At 42.2% G+C, this 20,734-nt stretch overlaps 1 protein-coding gene across 1 annotated transcript in view; it reads right to left on the bottom strand.

Annotated features, from left to right (window-relative positions):
* The window catches only part of LOC139383347 (glutamyl-prolyl-tRNA synthetase 1), a 94,334-nt gene that overhangs the window by 62,402 nt on the left and 11,198 nt on the right, over window positions 1–20,734 (bottom strand). The window contains exons 4-11 of the mRNA XM_071127852.1: window positions 16,666–16,822; window positions 16,009–16,154; window positions 15,664–15,761; window positions 15,460–15,586; window positions 14,971–15,163; window positions 6,698–6,869; window positions 1,927–2,160; window positions 1,570–1,654 (exon numbers count right to left, since the gene is read on the bottom strand). Of these exons, the coding sequence (XP_070983953.1) occupies window positions 1,570–1,654; window positions 1,927–2,160; window positions 6,698–6,869; window positions 14,971–15,163; window positions 15,460–15,586; window positions 15,664–15,761; window positions 16,009–16,154; window positions 16,666–16,822 (1,212 nt within the window). The remainder of the gene's footprint in view (window positions 1–1,569; window positions 1,655–1,926; window positions 2,161–6,697; window positions 6,870–14,970; window positions 15,164–15,459; window positions 15,587–15,663; window positions 15,762–16,008; window positions 16,155–16,665; window positions 16,823–20,734) is intronic.

Genomic DNA, 20,734 nt, shown 5'->3' with positions numbered 1-20,734 from the left:
AACAGACGGTTTCAAAGATGGAATCAACCACAAAATAAAAAGGTTCAACAGTCTAAAAACATGACAATAAGAGTTTATTACAAGGTCCAACGCAGCCATTTTTCTCTCATATCAAATCTGTGTAACAATCAAGTACCTGAATGTGATTGTTTTCAATATAAGTGTTCAAAAATAAACAAAAATAGCTTCTTATAAGACAGAAATTTCTCAAGCAAGAATTTTGCTAGGACTGTGTGGGAGTGGTCTGAGTGGAGGGGAAAACTGAAAACTAGCTGTTATTGGCAGAATACTTTGGAACTGTGTCTTATTGGTCTATTAACTAATGACACCAGGCAGGCCAAAACAGGATGACATTTCCAGCAGTCTTTTCAAACAGCTCTTACACTAGAATGGCATTATCATCATTTTCACAATTACAGTGTGGACATATATATAAAACACAGGAATATCACTACACTGGGCCTTAAGGGTCTATTGAAGTAGCAGAATAAAAAAAATCCCCATCAAAATCTGTCAGTTAAGCTAGTTGTTTTTGCATGGGCTGCATCTCAATCCACCACATACGTCGTCCTTCCACATCCACAGTGGAAGGTGGCAGAGCTACAACGGTGTTTGCTCGACCACGAGACATCCCGGAAATTCTTCTCACGAAAACATCTGTTATATCCAAACGGTTTGGACTACAAGCCCCATGGGACTCGTCTGAAGTTGGGAGCACTGATGTGCAAATTCCTGTCTGTAGCGTCCGAACCGTTTGGGTTACAAACTAATATGACCCCACCGTGGAAAGGGGACACTCGTTCTGTGTTTTGCTCTACTACCCCCTACCTTCATCTGAAGGTAACCCACACAAATTAATGAAAGTTAAGAGGTTAAAAACTTCTGCCATTTAAGAATGATGGCCACTGTGTTCATGGGGACCTTCAGATCTGTGCCTCGACATGATCCTGTCTCTGAGCTCTATGGACAATTCCTTCGACCTCATGGCTTGTTTTAGCTCGGACATGCACTTTGTAAACATTTAAAAAACTCTGTTTTCGCTTTGTCGTTAAGAGGTAAATTATAGTTATTTCAATAAAATGAAAGCATACGTTTGTTTTATTAACAAGGAATAATGAGCAGAAAGGGAGAAAATATTATTTAATCAATTTTAGAATAAGGCTGTAACGTAACAATGTGGAAAAAGTCAAGGGGTCTGAACACTTTCCGAAAGCACTGTACGTGTCCAGAAAAACCTAAGTATTTCCTGAGCTTTCTTATATCTCCTCGATATAAGGACAGACACTTCAAAACCTTATTCCTTTTGATACACTATAAATACAAGTATATGGACACACCTTCAAATGAGAGGATTCGCCTATTTCAGCCACACCCATTGCTGACAGGTATATAAAATCGAGCACACAGACATGCAATCTCCATGGACAAACATTGGCAGTAGAATGGCCTTACTGGACCTCAGTCACTTTCAATGTAGCACCGTCATAGGATATCACTTTTACTGCCCATGATTTTGGAATGAGATGTTCGACAAGCAGGTATGGTCATGTAGTGTAGAAACACACACACCTGGGCAGCAATGAACTGCTTGAGGCCCTCGACGGTCATTCCTCTGCGCAGGACACCTCTGACAGTCGGGAAGCGTGGGTCATCCCTGAGGCAGGGGAAAAAAAACACTTGATTTGGATCTGGGCTTCAATGAGGAATTAAGATTATTTTACTAACAGGTATCACAAATCTACTCCATCAGTGCAATGGGAAGTGACCATCATCTCCAGGTGTTGTGTTTAGCAGGGAAAAACAGAATGGTACTAACTGTACTTGTCAAATAAAAACAGATTAATTTACGGATTGCCAAAAATGTTGCTAAGGTGAGCCGTACTAAACATAACCCTGTCGTATGGAAAGGGCATTACGTTTACTCACCAGCCGTCGACGTAACCCTGGTCGACAAACCATGTGAGCTTGCGTTTGGAGAGAACCGTGTTGTTGAGGTTGAGCCGGGCATACTCCCAGATGTAGGGCTTGCGCAGGCGCAGTGCCTCGATCACCCAGTAGAACTGGTCATCGCGGTCGTGGTACTCCGTGGTGCGGAGCGCGTGGGTCACACCCTCTACGCTGTCCACGATTGGGCAGGCGAAGTCGTACGTGGGGTACACCCTGGGGGGTAAATATAATGTAAATGTGTGAAGCCTGTTACGCGCCTAAGTGAGCTGCTACACAGGACATGCAATAGGGCATGAGTCGCGAGTGATACACTCCCATTTTATTAAATGTAACCAGCTGCACTGACCATGTGAACAACGGGGTGCTTTTGGTACGCGAACGTTACACACCCGGTATATCGGCTCTGTTAAAGGAAAGAGACACTCATTTTGATTCTATTGTTTATGTGCATCTCTGGGCGATGTTCCATTGATTCCCGGGGTCATTTCATGTTAATCTGAGCTATAGTCATTCAAACAGGTAGAAATTCAGCCGGTATTGCGATAATGCCACTATCACTACACTAGAAGTCAACAGCAATACGACTTTTAGATAAAAATGACAAGTCAGATTTCAATATTGGCCAATGTCATAACGATAGAGGTTGTCTTCTCTCGAATGAGCAATTGATCATATTTTTGTGAAATTCCTACCACCACATTTCTCCTATTTGTCTGCCACTGCAGTCCAGGGTGCATTGCATGGTGCCTTCGCAAATGTCAGACACCACTCTGTAGGGCACATCGATCTGCAGGTTGAACATGGAGAGATTGTAGACTCCTAAATTGACGGCGCTGTTTGTTTAGGTGATTTTAAAGCCAACTAGCTCCTTCATATACTGATATTGACTTTGGTATTGTGTCTACGTTTAATAGCTCGCTACAGTGACTTCAGAAATTATTCACAGCCCTTGACATTTTCTACATTTTGTTGTATTACAGCCTGAATTTGCAACGAATGAAATTGAGATTTTGGCGTCACTGGCCTACACACAATACATTATGTGGAATAATGTTTTTGAATTATTTACCAATTTTTTTAAATTAAAAGCTGATAAGACCCCTTTGTTATAGAAAGCCTCACTTGCCGGAGAGGAAGGAAACCGCTCAGGGATTTCACCATGAGGCCAATGGTGACTTTAACTGTATTAAAGTTTAACGGCTCTGATAGGAGAAATCCATCTTCAGTTTAGGGCTGTCCCCGACAAAAAATAATAATCTTGGTGGACTGAAAGTAGTCTGTTTTTTCGACCAATCGATTGCTCGAAAATTGCAAACGTATTTTTCCATACACTGTATATAGACAACCTCTATGTGTTTTAATCAAATCAACTACAGTACCAGTCAAAAGGTTTGGACACTCATTCAAGAGTTTTACTTAAATTTGTACTATTTTCTACATTGAAGAATAATAGAGAAGACAAAACTATGAAACAAGTTTTTTTTTTAAAGTGTTAAATCAAAAATATATTTTACATTTGAGATTCTTCAAAGTAGCCATCCTTTGCCTTGCTGACAGCTTCACACACACTTGGCATTCTCTCAACCAGCTTCACCTGGAACGCTTTTCCAACAGTCTTGAAGGAGTTCCCACATATGCTGAGCACTTGTTGGCTGCTTTTCCTTCACTCTGTGATCCAACTCATCCCAAACCTCATTTGGGTTGAGGTCGGCTGATTTTGGAGGCCAGGTCATCTGATGCAGCACTCAATCACTCTCCTTCTTGGTCAAATAGCCCTTACACAGTCTGGAGGTGTGTTTTGGGTCATTGTCCTTTTGAAAAACAATGGATCATCTCAGCAAGCGCAAACCATCCGGGAGGGTGTATCGCTGCAGAATGCTGTGGCAGTCATGCTGGTTAAGGGTGCCTTGAATTCTAAATAAATCACAGACCGTGTCACCAGCACAGCACCCCCTCACCATCACACCTCCTCTTCAATGCTTTACAGTGGGATATACACAAATCAAATCAATCAAATCAAATTTTATTTGTCACATTCACATGGTTAGCAGATGTTAATGAGAGTGTAGCGAAATGCTTGTGCTTCTAGTTCCGACAATGCAGTAATAACCAACAACTAATCTAGCTAACAGATCCAAAACTACTACCTTATAGACACAAGTGTAAGGGGATAAAGAATATGTACATAAAGATATATGAATGAGTGATGGTACAGAGCGGCATAGGCAAGATACAGTAGATGGTATTGAGTACAGTATATACATATGAGATGAGTATGTAAACAAAGTGGCATAGTTAAAGTGGCTAGTGATACATGTATTACATAAAGATGCAGTAGATGATATAGAGTACAGTATATACATATACATATGAGATGAATAATGTAGGGTATGTAAACATTATATTAGGTAGCATTGTTTAAAGTGGCTAGTGATATATTTTACATCATTTCCCATCAATTCCCATTATTAAAGTGGCTGGAGTTGAGTCAGTGTGTTGGCAGCAGCCACATGCAGAGATCACATGCAGAGATCATCCGTTCACCCACACCATCACACCACCTCCTCCATGCGTCACAGTGGGAATCACACACGCGGAGATCTATTCGCCTACTCTGCGTCTTACAAAGACATGGCAGTTGGAGACAAACATTTAAAATTTGGACTCATCAGACCAAAGAACAAATTCCCAATGGTCTAATGTCCATTGATCATGTTTATTGGCCCAAGCAAGTGTCTTCATCTTATTGGTGTCCTTTAGTAGCGGTGGTTTCTTTGCAGCAATTTGACCATGAAGGCCGGTCACACAGTCTTCTCTGAACAGTTGATGTTGAGATGTGGCTGTTCCTTGAACTCTGTGAAGCATTTACTTGGGCTGCAATTTCCTGAGGCTGGTAACTCTAAAGAGCTTAAACGCCACAGCCGAGGTAACTTCCTTTCCTGTGGCGCTCCTTATGAGAGCCAGTTTCATCATAATGCTTGATTGTTTGTGCTACTGCACTTGAAGAAACTTTCAAAGTTCAAGAAATGTTCCATATTGACTGACCTTCATGTCTTAAAGTAATGATTGACTGTTGTTTCTCTTTGCTTATTTGAGCTGTTCTTCTCATAATATGGATTTGGTCTTTTACAAAATAGGGCTGTATTCTGTATACAACCCCTTCCTTGTCACAACACAACTGATTGGCTTAAACTCTTTAAGGAAAGAAATTCCACAAATGAACTTTTAACAAGGCACACCTGTTAAATGAAATGCATTCCAGGTGACCACCTCATGACGCTGGTTTTAGGGAATGGCAAAGGGTGGCTATTTGAAGAATCTGAAATATAAAGTATATTTTGAAATTGTTTAACACTTTTTTGATTCTGTGTGTTATTTCATAGTTTTGATGTCTTCACTATTATTCTACAATGTAGAAAATAGTACAAATAAAGCATGATCAGAGCATGATCCAGTTGAGGAACTATTGTAATTCTCAATGGACGTAAAAACAAACTTTGTTTGCGTGCTGTTTGAGGTGAAGAAAACATTCCATTGAGAAGCTCCATAGGTCATTATTGGTGTTGCGTTAAGCCAATCAGATCCCCAAATGGGCACATTTATATGCCTACAACTGCACACAGGCCATGTACCTTTAGGCCTACTTCTATGCGTGCACGTCCTTAGTCAACATTGACAGAACTTGTAAATAGAATTAAAAAACCTAAACTTGTTCAAGTGTAGCATAGGTTGTGCACTCTGCAAACAATGTGTCCAAGACTGAAATATTGAATTAATTAAAATAAAATGACCATAACCAAAGTAACAAACATTATAGAATAGAAATTATAGGAAGTAGCCGTCAATGTACTACTGGTGATATATAGTGCAATCGGAAAGTATTCAGACCCCTTCACTTTTTCCACATTCTGTTACAGCCTTATTCTAAAATGGACTAAATAAAAAAATGGCCTCAATCTACACACAATACCCAATAATGACAAGGCGAAAACAGGTTTTTAGACATTTAATAAAGAACAGAAATACCTTATTTCCGTACGTATTCAGACCCTTTGCTATGAGAATCGAAAATAAACTCATCCTTTTTCCATTGATCATCCTTGAGATGTTTCTACAACTTGAAGTCCACCTGTGTTAAATTCAATTGATGGCCTCAAAACAACCCGTCTCGGAGCTCTACGGACAATTCCTTAAACCGCATGGCTTGGTTTTTGCTCTGACATGCACTGTCAACTGTGGGACCTTGTATAGACAGGTGTGTGCCTTTCCAAATCATGTCCAATCAATTGAATTTACCACAGGTGGGCTCCAATCAAGTTGTAGAAACATCTCAAGGATGGTCAATGGAAACAGGATGCACCTGAGCTCAATTTCAAGTCTCATAGCAAAGGGTCTGAATACTTAAGTAAATAATGTATTTCAGTTTTTATTTTTAATACATCTTCAGAAATGTCTAAACTGGTTTTCACTGTCATTATGGGGAATGGTGTGTAGATTGATGAGGATTTTTTTATTTGATCCATTTTAGAATAAGGCTGTAATGTAACAAGTCGAGGGGTCTGAATACTTTCCGAATGTATAGTGTAATTATTGTTTATTGATGTGTTCATGCAGGGCCCATCTGCAAACGAAATCATGGTCTCAGCATGACTCCCTGATTATATAAAACTTAAATAAAACATATCAAAACATTTTAAATAGAGGATGAATTTAATAAATTGCTACATTTTTTCGTAGTGTCCCCCCCTACCTGTAGGTGGTGCCAGTTCGGGGGTGGGGGGCATTCTTGCAGCGGTAGAAGGTGGGGTCGCGCATGCAGCCGTTGTTAGAGGCCATGTCAATCTTGGCCCGCATACAGCAGGTCTGGCCGTACTCCGTGCCTGCCTTCATCTCCTCCCACATCTTTAGGTTCTGCTCCACCGCTGGGAGAGGGGTGGAGAAAGGCATGGGAGAAAGGAGGAAAGGCGATGAGTGAAGACTGCGAGCGGTTTTAAGTATCACGGTCATCATCAACTGAATTCCAAATCGACCCTAGATAAGTTGAAGCAAAGTGAATTATTTAAAAAAAGTATGGTCTGTTTTTGGACTAAAACAGAATTCACTAGAACACCATGTTTTCTAACCACCTAATTAATTTGAACATCAAAGTGTAAGTACAATTTTAAAGCCTCTGATGAGATCCAACTTTCAAAACAAGTACTTGGCTTGCTAAGTCAACTGACAAGCTAGCAAACTACAATCAAAGGAACAAGTGCTTTCTTACCCCTTTACTTACTGCACATTTTATTATGTTACAGCCTGAATTCAAAATGGATTACAAACAAATTCTCAACACATAATGACAAAGTGAAAACATGTTAAGACATTTTTGGCAAATTATTGAAAATGAAATCTCATTTATACAAGCATTGACACCCCTTTGCTAGGAGACTCCAAATTGAGCTCAGGTGCATCCAATTTCCTTTGATCGTCCTTGAGATGCCATTACAACTTGATGAGTACACCTGTGGCCAATCCAATTGTTTGGACATGAATTAGAAACACACCAGTCTATTTAAGCACAGGAGGTTGGGGGCACCTTAACTGGGAAGGACCAGCTCATCAACTGAGCAAAAAAAGAAACGTCCTTATTTCAGAACCCGGTCTTTCAAAGATCATTCGTAAAAATCCAAACAACTTCACAGATCTCTATTGTAAAGGGTTTAAACACTGTTTCCCATGCTTGTTCAATGAACCATAAAAAAGTAATCAACATGCACCTGTGGAACGGTCGTTAAGTCACTAACAGCTTACAGAAGGTAGGCAATTAAGGTCACAGTTACACTTAGGACACTAAAGAGGCCTGAAAAACACCAAAATAAAGATGCACAGGGTCCCTGCTCATCTGCGTGAATGTGCCTTAGGCATGCTGCAAGGAGGCATGAGGACTGCAGATGTGGCCAGGGCAATAAATTGCTATGTCCGTACTGTGAGACCCCTAAGACAGCACAACAGGATGACAAGACGGACAGCCGATCGTCCCCGCGTTGGCAGACCACGTGTAACAACACCTGCAAGGGATCGGTACATTCGAACATCACACCTGCGGGACAAGTACAGGATGGCAACAATTACCCAAGTTACACCAGGAACGCACAATCCCTCCATCAGTGCTCAGGCTGTCTGCAATAGGCTGAGAGAGGCTAGACTGAGGGCATGCAGATCTGTTGTAAGGCAGGTCCTCACCAGACAATCACCAACAACTACGTCACCTATGGGCACAAACACACCGTCGCTGGACCAGACAGGACTGGCAAAAAGTGCACTTCACTTACGAGTAGTGGTTTTGTCTCACCAAGGGTGAAGGTCGGATTCGTGTTAGTCGTCGAAGGAATGAGCGTTACACCGAGGACTGTACTCTGGAGCGGGATCAATTTGGAGGTGGAGGGTCCGTCATGGTCTGGGGCGTAGTGTCACAGCCTCATCGGACTGAGCTTGTTGTCATTGCAGGCAATCTCAACACTGGGCGTTACAGGGAAGAAGACATCCTCCTCCCTCATGTGGTACCCTTCCTGCAGGCTCATCCTGACATGTCCCTCCAGCATGACAATACCACCAGCCATACTGCTCGTTCTGTGTGTGATTTCCTGCAAGACAGGAATGTCGGTGTTCTGCCATGGGCAGCAAAGAGCCCTGCTCTCAATCCCATTGAGCACGTCTGGGACATGTTGGATCAGAGGGTGAGGGCTAGGGCCATTCCCCCCAGAAACTTGCCTTTGTGGAAGAGTGAGGTAACAGTTCACAGCAAGAACTGGCAAATCTGGTGCAGTCCATGAGGAGGAGATGCACTGCAGTACTTAATGCAGCTGGTGGCGATACCAGATACGGATTGTTACTTTTGATTTTGTCCCCCCCCCTTTGTTCAGGGACACATTATTCAATTTCTGTTGTCTGTGGAACTTGGTTCAGTTTGTCTCAGTTGTTGAATCTTGATATGTTCATACATATATTTTCACATGTTAAGTTTGCTGAAAATAAATGCAGTTTTCAGTGAGAGGACGTTTATTTTTTGCGGAGTTGAATAATGGCTGGAACTGAATTAATGGAATTTATTGGAACTTGATACCATTCCATTAACCACATATTCCAACCATTATTTTCTCTGAACATCTTTCGGGCGGCAGGTAGCTTCGCAGTTAAGAGCATTGTGCCAGTAACCGAAAGGTCGCTGGTTCGAATCCCAGAGCCGACGAGGTGAAAAATCTCTCAATGTGTCCTTGAGCAAGGCACTTAACCCTAATTGCTCCTGTAAGTCACTTTGGAAAGGGTTAATAATAGTACAAAACATGTACACACAACAGTGTTCGAGAATATTGAACTATTGGCTTTCATACCTTTTGAATTCTGAGCGCAGCTCAAGCAATTTCCTCAACTGTCAACATTCAAATTAATAGAGGACGTGTACCGGAGGGCGTTCGTTGGGAATTGCGGTGAGGTGCGTGTTCGGGATATGAGTCCCCGGCGGATGGTGGTCTCAGAGCCACGTAGCTATGTCACAATGGGACACCGGACTATCGCGTCTCACCGTCCATCGACTATGATTTATGCTTAAGGGCTTCTTAATGACTAAAATGTAACATCTGATCAGGGATAACTCTGTTATAACTAGGGATGCACCGAAATGACATTCTTGGCCGATAGCGATATCCAATATTTTCCTTGCCAAAAAAAAAAAAACTGATACCCAATATTATTATTTTTTGCGGCCTTTTAAGCATTCTAGTATAGTTAAATAGTTGAACACCAAAAAGTTGTCTGCATTCACATATGTCTCCATTACCAGTAAAACAATCAAAACCTATTTTTCTCACTTACTTGCTGTGCTGTTTCGTTGTTCATTTGTTCAGTCATTTCATTCTCAACCAGGATTTCATCATAGATGTCAAACAGTGAAGTTCCAGCTCAGTCTGTCCGTGGCCTCTCGTCCTCGGTCCGCACTGTCACTGTGTCCGTTTCCATCTTGTCCGGCGGTGTATGTAACATTTCAGGTAAACCCTGTTTCTTGTCTGCATCGAAGTAGCGGTCCTTGTACCTAGCATCGAGCATGGTGGCAACACAGTAAAGAGACTCAGAAAGAATGCCAACAAATCGCTTGCTCACAGCCTCTAGTAGAGTACTTTTCAAAGTTAACCCGACGGTTTGTGTTGGCATTTTTGTTGAGCTGGCGTTTCAATGCCATGACAGAGGGTATCACGTCTGCTACAGACACAGTTGATGAGCTTATTTCTCCAGTCAGTTGTTCTAATGGAGCTAGGAGTGTGTTCATGTTTCAAACATTTTCTCAAAATACCATTGAAATGGCAGCAGCGGTATGAGAACCACCACATTCTTGCGCATGTAATACGGCTTCCCTGAGTACTGAATCCTCGTCGACCCACTCTGCTGTCAGACTCTGCATGCGCATGGGGCTGACAATGCTGGTCCAAACGTCAGTCGTGGACTGCTAATAGCAGTGAAGCCATAGCAAGTAGCTCATGGTTGTGAGTTTCAACAATACTGTTTAACTCCGGTAGGGCAACATCTGAAAAATAGCGCCTACTTGGTAGTGTGTAACGGTGCTCGATCAGTCGGCGAAAGCCAACATCCTCCACAACAGAACGGTTGAATGTCAATGGCAATGAATTCCATTATCTTGGCATTAATGGATTTCGCCTTTTGAGTTGTCTCGCTGAAATGTTGTTACTCTTTGAAATGACTGCTCGACTTGTTGACTGCTCAATCCACACAGCACACATTGTGGGCTAGGTTATGAATGCTGTGTTGCACATGTAGCGCTACATTTTACGATGCGTCTTTACGTTATATATGTATGCAAGTTAGCTTTGACATCGGTTTTGCACATCGTCGTTAAACTAGACATCGGGCCGATGCTGATGCGGGCACTTTTAGCTAATATCGTCCGATTCCGATATGCTTACCGATATATCGTGCATCCCTAGTTATAACTAGCTCTACTGAGCTCAATTTAGAGAGCTGAAACAAGTTAAACATCATTTTGAAGCTTAGAACCTCTTTTCAAGAATGTATAGAGTTCAAAATGTATGTTGGGGTCATGATGGAGCAAGTCACGTGGTAATAACTTCCGCATACCCTCTGAGCAGTGGCGGCTCCTCAGAGGAGGATGTACTGAAACATTTCAAAAGTTATCCTTTTTAGATAAAACAATACTAAATATATTCTCCTGTCACCAAATAATTCATTAAAATACACTGTTTTGCAATGAAGGTCTACAGTAGCCTCAACAGCACTCTTTAGGGTAGCACCATGGTGTAGCCGGAGGACTGCTAGCTTCCGTCCTCCTCTTGGTACATTGACCTCAATACAAAACCTAGGAGGCTCTTGGTTCTCACCCTGTTTCATAGACTTACACAGTAATTATGACAACTTCCAGAGGACGTCCTCCAAAGTATCATAGCTCTTGCAGCATGAACTGACATGTTGTCCACCCAATCAAAGCATCAGAGAACATACCTAGTACTTAACTTCTCTAGGGTACGTGGGACGCTATCTGGCCAACATCCAGTGAGGTTGAAGAGCGCCAAAATCAATTACAGAAATGCTCATTATAAAAATTCAGAAAACAAAACATATTTTACATAGGTTTAAAGATTTACTTCTTGTTAAACCAACCAGTGTCATATTTATAAAATACTTTTCGGCGAAAGCATACCTAGCCCAGAACATACCTAGCACAGTTGACAAATTATTACAAACAGTAACCAGCCAAGCAGAAGCGTTACAAAACTCAGAAATAGAGAAAATTAATCCCTTACCTTTGATGGTCTTCATATGGTGGCAATCAGAAGACATTAATTTACTCAATAAATGTTCCTTTTGTTCGATGAAGTCTCTTTATATCCAAAAACCTCAGTTTTGTTAGCGCGTTTTCTTCAGTAATCCACGGGCTCAAACTCAGTCAAAAAATCCAAATTGTATTTGGAAAGTTCATAGAAACATGTCAAACGATGTTAATATTCAATCCTCAGGTTGTTTTTTAGCCTAAATTATCTATAATATTTCAACCAGACAATAACATTGTCAATATAAAAGGTAAACAAGAAACGCACATGCGCCTGAAAAAGCTCTGCTTCACTTTAGGGTCCACTCGTTTAGACTGGTCTTACTACCCCATGTATAAGAATACAAGCCTGAAACTATTTCTTAAGACTGTTGACATCTAGTGGAAGGCACAGGAATTGCAAATGGAGTCCTAAGTCAATGGATACTGTAATGGCATTGAATAGAAAACTACAACAACAAAAAATCCTACTTCCCGAATGGATTTTACTCAGGTTTTCGCCTGCCAAATCAGTTCTGTTATACTCACAGACATTATTTTAACCGTTTAGAAACTTTTGTGTTTTCTATCAAAATCTACCAGTTATATGCATATCTTGTCTTCTGGGCCCGAGTAGAAGGCAGTTTAATTTGGGCATGCTTTTCATCCAAAATTCCAAATGCTGCCCCCTTCCCTAGAGAAGTTAAAGAATAAGCTATAGGGCATAACATGTGGTGAGTAGTTAATGCGGAGAGAGAAAGACAGTAGTTTAACAGTTTTCAACAAATTAAGGAGAAGCAAGAGATATTTAGTATTTTTTTCACTTTCACTGGTATAACTGCTAAACTGCTTACTGTACTGCATGATTGTAGCAGGTTTACTAACGCATTAGTTCTATTAGCTATGTTGACTACAACGTTACTTTAGCTGATATAGGTTACTTTAGCTGATATAGGGACAACGATGTAGGCTGTGTGTAGAGGTTATGATATGGTTTGGCTTGGAAAGGTTTTCACCTAGTCACACATAGCTTATGTGTTTTGCATTGAAGTCCACAAGCGAAGGGAAAAGGTGAGAGGAGGAGAGTGCATAGATGGGAGAAGGTATACAATGTGGCTCCTATGAAAGTGAACTGTGTTTATGTACGATCAGGGTTGTTCCTATTCATGCCACCGATTCTGTTGAATTTTTTTTTTCTTAAAATGGAAGCGAACGAAACGGGGATAAACATACCAGAATTTGTCCAATAAAATTTGTTTGCAACTGTTGGACTAATGATTATACCACAGATGAGCTAGTTGCAGGCAAGCGTGTGCAAGGCGGTATTGAAGGTGCCAATGTATGTCACCTCAAATTTCTCTCTCGACTTGTGAGCCTTGCGAAAGTATTCGGCCCCCTTGAACTTTGCGACCTTTTGCCACATTTCAGGCTTCAAACATAAAGATATAAAACTTTCATTTATTGGATATTTCAAACTTTTTTAACAAATCAAAAACTGAAAAATTGGGCGTGCAAAATTATTCAGCCCCTTTACTTTCAGTGCAGCAAACTCTCTCCAGATGTTCAGTGAGGATCTCTGAATGATCCAATGTTGACCTAAATGACTAATGATGATAAATACAATCCACCTGTGTGTGATCAAGTCTCCGTATAAATGCACCTGCACTGTGATAGTCTCAGAGGTCCGTTAAAAGCGCAGAGAGCATCATGAAGAACAAGGAACACACCAGGCAGGTCCGAGATACTGTTGTGAAGAAGTTTAAAGACGGATTTGGATACAAAAAGATTTCCCAAGCTTTAAACATCCCAAGGAGCACTGTGCAAGCGATAATATTGAAATGGAAGGAGTATAAGACCACTGCAAATCTACCAAGACCTGGCCGTCCCTCTAAACTTTCAGCTCATACAAGGAGAAGACTGATCAGAGATGCAGCCAAGAGGCCCATGATCACTCTGGATGAACTGCAGAGATCTACAGCTGAGGTGGGAGACTCTGTCCATAGGACAACAATCAGTCGTATATTGCACAAATCTGGCCTTTATGGATGAGTGGCAAGAAGAAAGCCATTTCTTAAAGATATCCATAAAAAGTGTCGTTTAAAGTTTGCCACAAGCCACCTGGGAGACACACCACACATGTGGAAGAAGGTGCTCTGGTCAGATGAAACCAAAATTGAACTTTTTGGCAACAATGCAAAACGTTATGTTTGGCGTAAAAGCAACACAGCTCATCACCCTGAACACACCATCCCCACTGTCAAACATGGTGGTGGCAGCATCATGGTTTGGGCCTGCTTTTCTTCAGCAGGGACAGGGAAGATGGTTAAAATTGATGGGAAGATGGATGGAGCCAAATACAGGACCATTCTGGAAGAAAACCTGATGGAGTCTGCAAAAGACCTGAGACTGGGACAGAGATTTGTCTTCCAACAAGACAATGATCCAAAACATAAAGCAAAATCTACAATGGAATGGTTCAAAAATAAACATATCCAGGTGTTAGAATGGCCAAGTCAAAGTCCAGACCTGAATCCAATCGAGAATCTGTGGAAAGAACTGAAAACTGCTGTTCACAAATGCTCTCCATCCAACCTCACTGAGCTCGAGCTGTTTTGCAAGGAGGAATGGGAAAAAATTTCAGTCTCTCGATGTGCAAAACTGATAGAGACATACCCCAAGCGACTTACAGCTGTAATCGCAGCAAAAGGTGGCGCTACAAAGTATTAACTTAAGGGGACTGAATAATTTTGCACGCCCAATTTTTCAGTTTTTGATTTGTTAAAAAAGTTTGAAATATCCAATAAATGTCGTTCCACTTCATGATTGTGTCCCACTTGTTGTTGATTCTTCACAAAAAAAATACAGTTTTATATCTTTATGTTTGAAGCCTGAAATGTGGCAAAAGGTCGCAAAGTTCAAGGGGGCCGAATACTTTCGCAAGGCACTGTACGTTGTCAACTTGCATTCATAGGCTAGGTTGTAGCAACATGATGGGTATAGGGCAAATTCGAGTATTATGTAGTTGCCTAAACCTATCGATGTTACATTGAACTTTGTGAATGGAATATGAATGACAGTCATCCAATATGCTGTAATAGAAATAAGGCCATGCTCATGAAAAAAATGTGCGTCCTTCCTCATCTGAAACGGCACCAATGGACAAGGGGACAAGTTTTCAGCTATCGCACCACTCATATTGCCCTTACAGTTGCTGCGGTGGCTTGACTCTGTGCGCTGCTCCCTCTCTGCCTTCATCTGCTCTGGGGGTGTGTCATCGATGTAGGCCTTGCCCTCCCTCAGCAGCTGCTCCGCCATGCCCTGGATGCGGGGAAAGTGGTCGCTGGTGTAGGTGAACTGGTCTGGCTTGATCTGCAGCATGGCCACGTCCTCCAGGATCACCTGAGACAGACACAAAGGAAAATTATTTGGCTAGATCCCTTTTCTGCAGTTTCATCCCGACCATTTTATACTTGTGGTTGTTTTAGTAGGCCAGACATTCAATAATTTCCCTTTTTTTTTTTTTTTTTTACAAGTATCAAGTAATTCAGCTTTTACATAATGCTTCCAGGCAATAGTAGAACATAAAAGCATTCTCTCTCCTAAAATGTCTTATATTCTTTAACGTGTAGCCTATTCTCAGTTTCCACACAGGATTGTTTATACATGAATTCAGAAGATTGAAGTGTGGGAGATACCTTCTCAAAGTCCTCCTTTTCCTTCTCAGGGTTGGTGTCGTCAAAGCGCATGATGAGCTTGCCCTTGAAGGTCACCTGATAGTGCTGGTTGAGCAGGGCAGCCTTGGCATGGCCAATGTGCAGGTACCTGAGAAAAAGAGACATGTACAAAATATCTGTTTTTCCTAATGAACATCACTGTTGCTTTGGGAAGTTGCCCCTTACCCGCTGGCCTCAGGGGGGAAGCGGACCACCACCTTGCCCATCTCGGCTCCTGGCAGCTCCACAAACTTCCCCAAATCCTGCTGCTTCTCCTTCTCAGACTGAGAACAGGGACATAGAGAGGAGGATACAGTCAAGGGGATATTAGAATGCAGTAATGCTTGATTTAAGTGAACATTTGCGTTAAGTGTGCAGATCTCAAATTAGGACTCCACTCTTAACAGTGTATTCACATAGCTCACTACTTGTGGCACAAAACAACCAGAATTTTGTATTTTCAGAATCTTGTATTTTCAATGGAAGGAGGAGACATTCAGCGAGTTGACCATTGGCAGTTGTGTTACTTACATTGAAATTGCGTGAGGGGGCCTTGCTGTTGGTGTACTTGTGGCCCACGGCGGTGAAGGGCACCTGGGAGCCAAGGAAGGCGAACCAGCGAGCCACATGGGAGAAGGCCCCAGCTTGTGTCTGCATCGACTGCCACTCGCTACTACCTATACACAGATGAGAGAGGGAGAGAGGTCCTGATGGGCAGTAGAATGTGTGAGTGTGCGGGACTCTGTTTGAATCTGGGTTACAAGACTGTAGAAGCCTAGGCAACATGGCTGCATCTACCCCATCCATCTTCAAGTTTAGTGTTAAAAGACTATTTCATCAGTTGAACAAGACAAGCGCCAAGTTTTCCCCAAGATGTATTTTTATGACAGGACATACAAGAGAAGGTATACAAAGTAGCATTCAGTGCTGAAAACATCAACGCATTAAATTGAAACCAACAGAAGCCCAGTGGGGAGGCCAAAACTACCTAAGACCCTCAAACTCAATTCTAGACCTCGAAGCCAGTTCCACTTCATCGTTCCCCTCTAAATCAGGGACTGATTTACACTTGGGACACCAGGTGTGCTCAATTATTTATTAGGTCGAACATAAAACCAGCAGGTTCCAGACCTCGTAAGGTATCAGTTGAGTTCCCCTGGCATAAGATATGGTGGGAGAAACACTGACCTTTGAGCGCGGCCCACACACAGATGTCGGCCAGGGTCAAGCTGTGGCCCACGAGAAAAGTGCGCAGCTCCAGAGCCTTGTCCAGTTCACCCAGGGCTGCAGCCAGGCCAGACTGGCCACACACACGTTGTGCACTGAACTCCAGCCAGTGGTCCACCTGGGAAGAAAAATAGAGAGGCACACAAGCAGTGAGGGACAGAGGAAGAAGAATGGGGTGGGCATAGATAATCTTGCATTCAGACTGAAAATAATGTACAGTGCATTTGGAAAGCATTCAGACCCCTTGACTTTTTCCACATTTTGTTACGTTACAGCCTTCTTCTAAAATGTATTAAATTGTTTTCCCCTCATTGATCGACTCATAATACCCCATTATGACAAACCAAAAACAGGTTTTTAGATTTTTTTTTAGCAAATGTATTAACCTCTCTGCGCACGGAACCCGGTAGCGGGATGAAATTCGACAGCATACGGTGATCGCTACATAAATAGTCATATTAAACACTCATGAAAATACAAGTGTCTCACATGTTTCAAAAGCCTAGAATCTTGCTAATCCAACTGCGTTGTCAGATTTAAAATAGGATTTACTGCGAAAGAATACGATGCGATTATCTGAGGATAGAGCCCCATAAAAACAACTATTTCAACCAGCACAGGAGTAATAAAATCAAACTGCAATAAAATAAATTGTTTACCTTTGACGATCTTCCTCTGTTTGCAATCCCAATGCTCATTGTTACACAATGAATGGTCTTTTGTTTGATAAAATAAATGTTTATAGCCTAACACGAAACATTTTGTGAGCCGCTTGTGTCGTGAATTCCGTCTCATTCCATTTTCGCCGACACATTCGAGGTAAATACACACACAAAACGTGATTTTCCAGTCATGTTTGGTTTCATTGCAATCAATTGGTTTGTTTGTAACAACCAAACCTGATGGGCCATTTCGCGGGACGTATTGACTGAAAGAAAGCGATTTGAAGACAACAAGTAATGACATCATTGTCCAATGATTTGCCAGCTGTTTCATTGATTGACTGTATTTTAACCCAATGACCACTGATCGTCTTGAAATCTAGCTGGGTAGATAGCCAATGAGCTGAGGTAAACGGCAATATGTCATGTTTATGTGTTGGAAGACCAACCCATGTAGGAAACTCCGGCGTAAAGAGGTTCATTCGCCATTGACGATTCATACCGGAAGGAGCAACGCATGTTGCGCACAGCATTGTTTTGGTAAAGCGCATATTCAGCTGTTTATATATCAATCAGTATGGCGACTAAGTCAGGAAAAGCTCAATTTAAGTCTAGATATACAGATGTACACACAATTTTAGAAGAAATTGATCCGAGGACGATTCATTTAGCGAATCCCAAATGGAGGAATATTTTTTGAATGGAGAGGACAGTTTTGGACTGGTAAGTTCTTCTCATGCTAATGCCGTTGTTTGAAATTAATAATATAAAATATTATTTGTGAAATGAAATAGCCTATGAGGCTGTTGAGGGGAGGGCAGGCCCACAACAATGGCCAAAGTGAAATGGAGACAGTAGATACAGCTGGTCTGTTGTAATATAATAAAGACAGTAGATCTAGCTGGTCTGTCATAATACACTGCTCAAAAAAATAAAGGGAACACTAAAATAACACATCCTAGATCTGAATGAATGAAATATTCTTATTAAATACTTTTTTCTTTACATAGTTGAATGTGATGACAAAAAAAATCACAAAAATGATCAATGGAAATCAAATGTATCAACCCATGGAGGTCTGGATTTGGAGTCACACTAAAAATTAAAGTGGAAAACCACACTACAGGCTGATCCAACTTTGATGTAATGTCCTTAAAACAAGTCAAAATGAGGCTCAGTAGTGTATGTGGCCTCCACGTGCCTGTATGACCTCCCTACAACGCCTGGGCATGCTCCTGATGAGGTGGCGGATGGTCTCCTGAGGGATCTCCTCCCAGACCTGGACTAAAGCATCCGCCAACTCCTGGACAGTCTGTGGATGGAGCGAGACATGATGTCCCAGATGTGCTCAATTGGATTCAGGTCTGGGGAACGGGCGGGTCAGTCCATAGCATCAATGCCTTCCTCTTGCAGGAACTGCTGACACACTCCAGCCACATGAGGTCTAGCATTGTCTTGCATTAGGAGGAACCCAGAGCCAACCGCACCAGCATATGGTCTCACAAGGGGTCTGAGGATCTCATCTCGGTACCTAATGGCAGTCAGGCTACGTCTGGCGAGCACATGGAGGGCTGTGCGGCCCCCCAAAGAAATGCCACCCCACACCATGACTGACCCACCGCCAAACCGGTCATGCTGGAGGATGTTGCAGGAAGCAGAACGTTCTCCACAGCGTCTCCAGACTGTCACGTCTGTCACATGTGTTCAGTGTGAACCTGCTTTCATCTGTAAAGAGCACAGGGCGCCAGTGGCGAATTTGCCAATCTTGGTGTTCCCTGGCAAATGCCAAACGTCCTGCACGGTGTTGGGCTGTAAGCACAATCCCCACCTGTGGACGTCGGGCCCTCATACCACCCTCATGGAGTCTGTTTCTGAACGTTTGAGCAGACACATGCACATTTGTGGTCTTCTGGAGGTCATTTTGCAGGGCTCTGGCAGTGCTCCTCCTTGCACAAAGGCGGAGGTAGCGGTCCTGCTGCTGGGGGGTTTGCCCTCCAACGGCCTCCTCCACATCTCTTGATGTACTGGCCTGTCCCCTGGTTGCGCCTCCATGCTCTGGACACTACGCTGACAGACACAGTAAACCTTCTTGCCACAGCTCGCATTTTTTTGCCATCCTGGATGAGCTGCCCTATCTGAGCCACTTGTGTGGGTTGTAGACTCTGTCTCATGCTACCACTAGAGTGAAAGCACCGCCAGCATTCAAAAGTGACCAAAACATCAGCCAGGAAGCATAGAAACTGAGAAGTGGTCTGTGGTACCACCTGCAAAACCACTCCTTTATTGGGGGTGTCTTGCTAATTGCCTATACTTTCCACCTTGTAGTCTATTCCATTTGCACAAGAGCATGTGAAATGTATTGTCAATCAGTGTTGCTGAAGTGGACAGTTTGATTTCACAGAAGTGTGATTGACTTGGAGTTACATAAAGTGTTCTTTATTTTTTTGAGCAGTGTATAATAGAGACATTAGATCTAGCTGAAATGTCATAATATAAATGAGACAGTATATCTAGCAGGTCTATAATAATATATTCAACCTTATGTTCCCTGTACTCATATACAGTGCCTTGCGAAAGTATTCGGCCCCCTTGAACTTTGCGAACTTTTGCCACATTTCAGGCTTCAAACATAAAGATATAAAACTGTATTTTTTTGTGAAGAATCAACAACAAGTGGGACACAATCATTAAGTGGAACGACATTCATTGGATATTTCAAACTTTTTTAACAAATCAAAAACTGAAAAATTGGGCGTGCAAAATTATTCAGCCCCTTTACTTTCAGTGCAGCAAACTCTCTCCAGAAGTTCAGTGAGGATCTCTGAATGATCCAATGTTGACCTAAATGACTAATGATGATAAATACAATCCACCTGTGTGTAATCAAGTCTCCGTATAAATGCACCTGCACTGTGATAGTCTCAGAGGTCCGTTAAAAGCGCAGAGAGCATCATGAAGAACAAGGAACACACCAGGCAGGTCCAAGCTACTGTTGTGAAGAAGTTTAAAGCCGGATTTGGATACAAAAAGATTTCCCAAGCTTTAAACATCCCAGGGAGCACTGTGCAAGCGATAATATTGAAATGGAAGGAGTATCAGACCACTGCAAATCTACCAAGACCTGGCCGTCCCTCTAAACTTTCAGCTCATACAAGGAGAAGACTGATCAGAGATGCAGCCAAGAGGCCCATGATCACTCTGGATGAACTGCAGAGATCTACAGCTGAGGTGGGAGACTCTGTCCATAGGACAACAATCAGTCGTATATTGCACAAATCTGGCCTTTATGGATGAGTGGCAAGAAGAAAGCCATTTCTTAAAGATATCCATAAAAAGTGTCGTTTAAAGTTTGCCACAAGCCACCTGGG

The sequence above is a fragment of the Oncorhynchus clarkii genome, chromosome 25, assembly GCF_045791955.1.
Source record: "Oncorhynchus clarkii lewisi isolate Uvic-CL-2024 chromosome 25, UVic_Ocla_1.0, whole genome shotgun sequence".
Classification (NCBI taxonomy): domain Eukaryota; kingdom Metazoa; phylum Chordata; class Actinopteri; order Salmoniformes; family Salmonidae; genus Oncorhynchus; species Oncorhynchus clarkii.
Note: the sequence above shows the minus strand (reverse complement) of the source record. Positions and strands in the feature narration are given on the sequence as shown.